Raw genomic sequence first — 6,304 nt, 5'->3', positions numbered from 1 at the left:
ACTAACTGAACTGGATACAAGCGCCTAAGCTTCTCAATATCTGATTAGGGATACAAAATTCGAAAATCGTTTTCGGAAAGTCTCAGTCAACATTTCGACTGAATGAACTTTTCATAATTTTGGAAATGGACTAATTGGTTCTTAATATTGCGCAAAAATCGAATAATTGGTGTTTTGTATTGGCCTTAATTGACTTCTATTAGCGTGAGAAGAAAATAATAATAAAACATTGGAAAACCGTTTCCTTTCAAACAACTTTTTTCCAAGACCTAAATTTAATTTAAAAATGTAGGGAAAGGACTTTTACCAATTTTGAAACCCCTTGGGAGTTCCGGCTTCCTTCCTTTTAACTTTTATTATAATTCTTCAAATTTAAATTTCAAATTTCTTAGAGTGTATGTCACTACAATCACTACAATACATGATTTTAAAATTAAATTGTAAAATTAGCTCACCTTACCGCAGATTAAATTACACCTACTACATGGAACTTATCTTGAATACTCCAAACTATTATGAATACGGCAGTTGCTTATATTCGATTCCTTGTCATGTGTATATATGTATGTATGTATGTAGGTGTAGCAGCATAAAATGTTTTTTGTTTTTTGTTTTTATATATATATAAACTTCAACATTAAAATTTCAATAAAAATCCTGTAATTTTTAGATGTTTAAAACATGATGAACTTATTTAATTTAATTATCCAATTTTTGTTTCTTGCTCTTTTGTTCACCACCAAATTCAGCATATTTCTCTTCGAGAAATTTGAAAACAGATTCAAAAGCTGAATATGATGTCCATTCGTGTTTAGTGTGACCTAGAAAACAAACAAAATAGAAAATTATTACATAAAAATATATTAAAAAAGTAATATTGATAAATTAACATTGAATTTAATTAATTAAATACCTGCTGAAACCATTTTTATATCATCTTTGGAGGTTTTTATTTCAGTATCCAAAGGTTCGCTGCTTGAAACCCAATTACAAACTTTTCCAGCTATAATCTTTCGTATATCTCCACTTACACCATAATGAGCGGAATCGGTTAAAGCAATGGCAAATACTTTATTTTGAAAGAATTCCGGAAAACGTCTAGCCTGTTTGAAATAGTTTTGAAATATCATAAAATATTTAAAACAATAAATGACCAGATTTTTTTCTTACCAAATCCAATGTAACTCCACCACCAGCACTATGGGCCACAATGGCCACAGCTTCTGGTTCACAAGCCATAACATATTTTTCCCATACATGAGCGGCATGTGATGTAGCTGAACTGAGACCTTGTATGGGTTTACGTTTACCATCTACAATCCGAAAATTATCGTTGGTATTTGTTACCAGGATGTCATAACCCAATTCTTGAGCACGTTTGATATATGGTATTTGGGTTCCATGATCCAAAGAGTTATTTATTATAAGGCTTTAAGAAGAGAAGAACGCAAATAAATTTAATATAGGAATCTGCATATCCGTTGTACTTTCCAACAACAGCATAACGTTAGGGTAATACCACAAATTATCGTCAGAGTAATACCACAGATTTTCCAAATTAAATGCAATGAGTTACTAGATTGCGAGCTATAAATCGGTTGAGGAAATAGGGTCTCGTTTATTAAGAGGAATCTCATTTTTATCCCTACTATTTATACATTAAAATATTAGACATTTTTTAAATGTTGGAAAACTCGATTTTTTGCCATATTGAAATTTTGGAAAATCACAATTGCCAGCATTTGAATTTCTTGAAAAGCCGACTATACAGGTACGTCTATTTTTACAGCTAATTGACCCAATGAAAATCTCAGTGTAAAGTTTTCGATCATACATCTACACCTATTATTAACGAGTCCAAAGACGCCACCTAGAGAAGGCTTGAAACACTTAGAAATTGCACCAACATTATTCGGAAGACATCAACCGTCGCAGATTTTTTTTTTTAATTTTGGTCGAAATATAATGGGACTCGCAACGGTCTGAGAGTCAACTTTGGGTAACACGTACAGCCTAAAGATTTGTGATGAGTATGAAATACCAGACATATGCCAGACTAAATCATGCTCAGCAGGGATCAGTAGAGTATAGAGTGTTAAAAAAGGGGTTTTGAGTCGGTATTTTTGGTTCAAAAAACTATACTGTTTTCCTAAACGGGTGGACGTTAATTAACAAAAAAAAATTAACCTTCTTGACTTCAAAATTTGGGGTTTCCCAAACATTTTTATGGCAGTTTATTTCTAAATGCTTTAATTAGCACTTTTACATAGAAAACCAAAAAACCGAAATTGGCGGGTTGAGGTTTTAAAAACACCGGTCTACCAGTCCAACGAAAGTTTTTTTTAACAAAACAGAGAATCGCTGAAATAGTCTAAAATTTTAAATACCAGCTCTACTTTCGTAAATGGGCACTGTTAGGCGACTTAAATTGCACTAGCATCCTTGGTCGACTTTGCGATTTTATTATATCGAAATGAAAGACCAATTGCCACTCTAGTAAGTTACTTCTTTCCTGTCGAATTCCCCCATTGAGAGTTAAATTAACTTTCGGCAAACAGTCTCGAGACCACGGTTGCCACTTGAGCCAAAAAAAATTTACCACAATCTGGAGAAAATTCTACCAAAAAACTAGCAAACAAAAAAACTTTTATAGAAAATATTGTCAAAATTTATTTCTATAGAAAAATTTTCCAAAATTTTATTTCGATAGAAAATTTTGCCAAAATTTTATTTCTATGGAAAATTTTTCCAAAATTTTATTTCTATAGAAAATTTTGCCAAAATTTTATTTCTATAGAAAATTTTGCCAAAATGTTATTTCTATAAAAAATTTTGCCAAAATTTTATTTCTATAGAAAATTTTGCCAACATTTTATTTCTATAGAAAATTTTGCCAAAATTTTATTTCTATAGAAAATTTTGCCAAAATTTTATTTCTATAGAAAGAAATGCCTAAATTTTATTTCTACAGAAAATGTTTTTTTATTTACAAACAAAACGGATAAGAGATATGCATGCAAATTTGTTTAGGCAGTAACCGACTATCAAACCTTTTTTCTGAGGGTTCAACTGTAGTTCACTTTGGGTTGAGTGAATTACCCGAATTTATTCTGATAATTGGTTGATAGTTTTGCTGCAAGTAGAGGATGCTGATGAGGAATGTGGTAATTCCGAAACAGCTGTACATCCAACCATCTTGCAGTCTATAGGGCTTGCCGAAATAAATTTGACAAGCATACTTTTCCTCCGTTGATTAAGCTACACTTGTAGTTTAGCCAATGCATGGTTTTAAGCTGAGATCAAAAACAACAATAATGATTGAAGAGAAACCAACAATAACAAACAAAACGAATGAAGATAGAGGAAGCACGCTCAAAATAAACCCAGCCAAGTGCACCCAAATCGATGATTTGACGGTGGCAACGGAAAAGAGATATGTTTGTACGAATTTATTTCGGCATAAGCCGGCTATCATTTAAAACCTTTTTTCGAAAGGTTCAAGTGTGGTTCATTGTTGGGTTTAATGAACTGCCTGAATTTATTCTGATAATTGGTTGATAGTTTTGCTGAAAGTAGAAGATGCTTATGAGGAATGTGGTAATTCCGAATAAATAAATTTGACAAGCATACTTTTCCTCTGTTGGTTAAGCTACACTTGTAGTTTAGTCAATGCATGGTTTTAAGCTGAAATCAAAAAAACAACAAAAATTTTATTTCTATAGAAAATTTTGTCAAAATTTTATTTCTATAGAAAATTTTGTAAAAAATGTTATTTTTATAGAAAATTCTGTCAAAATTTTATTTCTATAGAAAATTTTGTCAAAATTGTATTTCTATAGAAAAATTTGTCAAAATTTTATTGCTATAGAAAATTTTGTCAACATTTTATTTCTATCGAAAATTTTGTCAAAATTTTATGTCTATAGAAAATTTTGTCAAAATTTTATTTGTATAGAAAATTTTGTCAAAATTTTATTTGTATAGAAAATTTTGTCAAAATTTTATTTGTATAGAAAATTTTGTCAAAATTTTATTTCTATAGAAAATTTTGTCAAAATTTTGTTTCTATAGAAAATTTTGTCAAAATTTTATTTCTATAGAAAATTTTGTCAAAATTTTATTTCTATAGAAAATTTTGTCAAAATTTTGTTTCTATAGAAAATTTTGTCAAAATTTTATTTCTATAGAAAATTTTGTCAAAATTTTATTTCTATAGAAAATTTTGTCAAAATTTTGTTTCTATAGAAAATTTCGTCAAAGTTTTATTTCTATAGAAAATTTTGTCAAAATTTTATTTCTATAGAAAATTTTGTCAAAATTTTATTTCTATAGAAAATTTTGTCAAAATTTTATTTCTATAGAAAATTTTGTCAAAATTTTACTTCTATAGAAAATTTTGTCAAAATTTTATTTCTATAGAAAATTTTGTCAAAATTGTATTTCTATACAAAATATTTGTCAACATTTTATTTCTATAGAAAATTTTTGTCAAAATTTGATTTCTATAGAAATTTTTGTCAAAATTTGATTTTTATAGAAAATTTTGCCAAAAATGTATTTCTATAGAAAGTTTTTAGAGAGGAATATTTTGCAAAATCTACGAAAACATCAAGAATTCTACCAATCTACCAAACAATAAAAAATCTACAATTTTTAGTAGAATTCTACCAACTATGGTAACCGTGCTCGAGACCCCGCCGATTTCAATTAAATATTCTTGGAAGTGATAGAGGGAAATGAATAATCTTTTGAAGCATTCTGATGATCCATATGCGGACAAATCACTATTGATATACCTAAAAACAAGAACGTGATTGCTGTTTATTTGGTACAGCAGACAGGCAGATGGACATCGTTTGATTAGGCATGAAAAGCTGGTTATACACGGACACCGTCTAGATATACATGGACACCGTTAGACGTTCTTAAAATTTAAATGCGTTACAAATGGAATGCCAAATCTATTATTTAAGCACTCTATGGTAAAGGATTGCCAATGCGTCTTAATGTCTAACTGAAGTCATAAACCATCTATGTTTCACAAAACTTTAAAATTGGAATCCACACAAAACTTTGTTACAAATCTAAAATCTAATGACTTTGTTTATGCCAACATATTGATTTATACTCTTGTGTGTTTATTTTTAGGAGACTACCAATGTAGTGTTACTACCTACTTACTACTTTGTTGGTTGTAAAAAAAAGATATGCACGAACATACACGGTGAAAATGGGTGAGTGTTAGAAATTTGGCACAGATTTAAAAAGGAAATTGAAATAGCAGTCATATACACAAAGTACACTATGAATATTATAACCCATCAAACCCAACATATTATGTTGTCTAAGAAATCTTGGAATCAACAAAAAATTGAATTATAAGGCCACTAAAGTAGATTCCACGATTCAGGATCAACAATATTTTCCAATAACTTCTCAAAACAGTTATGATTTACAACTCAATTTCACTATGATTCCATAAGAAAAATAATATAGTTTGGGTTGCTGGGAAGTACCAACATATCACTCATGCACTCTCACCTTCTTGCCCACTGACCAGCCCGAACATATCCACTGCCATGTATTATGACAATCAATTTTTTCGGTTTTTCCAATTGTTCTGGTTTTGTAAAGAAAAATGATGCCTCATCAGCTGGCACCTGTTCGGGAATGTATGTTCGTGTCAGACCATTCTGCTCCAACAAATCATAAACAATTTCTGGAATTTGCTATAAAGGTTCGAAAAAAAACAAAGAAAACAAAAATAAAAAATAAGCATATGCATTGTTGAGTTTGTGTGTGCAAACTTCTGAGCTATTAAACAAGAAGAAGCACAAGGACTCACATCAGCTAATTTTTCATAGTGGGCTTGATTTTTGGCATGGTCCTTGTAAACTTCAAATTCAAAAGGTTCATCGCTTATTTCACCAGTGGTCTTGTCGATTTTACGCAATTGTCCAGCTGTTAGGAATTGAAAAAGGGAACCGACATTATTCAATAACTTTAGAAAAAAAGACTACTTACCAGGATTAAAGGCATATCCTAAATCTTTCAATTTATCTAATGCCTGACCACTTTTACTGGTTGGGCTTGTTGGCTCCGATGAACTCATGACTTTCGACAATATCTATATGTATTTTTAAAATAATTTTCTTTGAGTTTACCAAATTTTAGCGTTACCTTTACAAATCTTGATGTCCTCCAAACTGCTGGAAATGCCTTTGATAGCAAATTTGACATTTTGGATTTGTTTGTTTACTTTTTCTTGCGCACGCAAAGTTCAACAGCTGATTCTAGGGTTGCC

General features: G+C 30.3%; 1 protein-coding gene across 1 annotated transcript; it reads right to left on the bottom strand.

Moving 5' to 3' along the window:
- Positions 1-513: 513 nt before the first annotated feature.
- On the bottom strand, positions 514-6,304 carry LOC142220507 (FAM172 family protein homolog CG10038). The gene is made up of 7 exons (XM_075289689.1): positions 6,181-6,304; positions 6,025-6,127; positions 5,846-5,961; positions 5,542-5,729; positions 1,171-1,429; positions 914-1,103; positions 514-821 (listed from the first exon to the last, which is right to left on the bottom strand). The coding sequence occupies exons 1-7, from the start codon at positions 6,238-6,240 to the stop codon at positions 700-702; spliced, it is 1,038 nt and encodes a 345-aa protein (XP_075145804.1). The 5' UTR covers positions 6,241-6,304; the 3' UTR covers positions 514-699.

This window comes from Haematobia irritans, chromosome 1 (assembly GCF_050003625.1).
Source record: "Haematobia irritans isolate KBUSLIRL chromosome 1, ASM5000362v1, whole genome shotgun sequence".
Taxonomy (NCBI): Eukaryota; Metazoa; Arthropoda; class Insecta; order Diptera; family Muscidae; genus Haematobia; species Haematobia irritans.
The sequence above is the reverse complement of the archived record's forward strand: the minus strand, read 5'-3'. Positions and strand labels throughout refer to the sequence as shown.

What these genes read in the sequence shown, in the direction of transcription:
- LOC142220507 (XM_075289689.1), bottom strand. Translation starts at nt 6,240, where the DNA reads ATGTCAAATTTGCTATCAAAGGCATTTCCAGCAGTTTGGAGGACATCA. An exon ending in ACTATGAAAAATTAGCTGAT is followed by an intron (nt 5,730 to 5,845) that starts GTGAGTCCTTGT and finishes GAACCTTTATAG; the next exon opens with CAAATTCCAGAAATTGTTTA. An exon ending in TATAAAAATGGTTTCAGCAG is followed by an intron (nt 822 to 913) that starts GTATTTAATTAA and finishes TTTGTTTTCTAG; the next exon opens with GTCACACTAAACACGAATGG.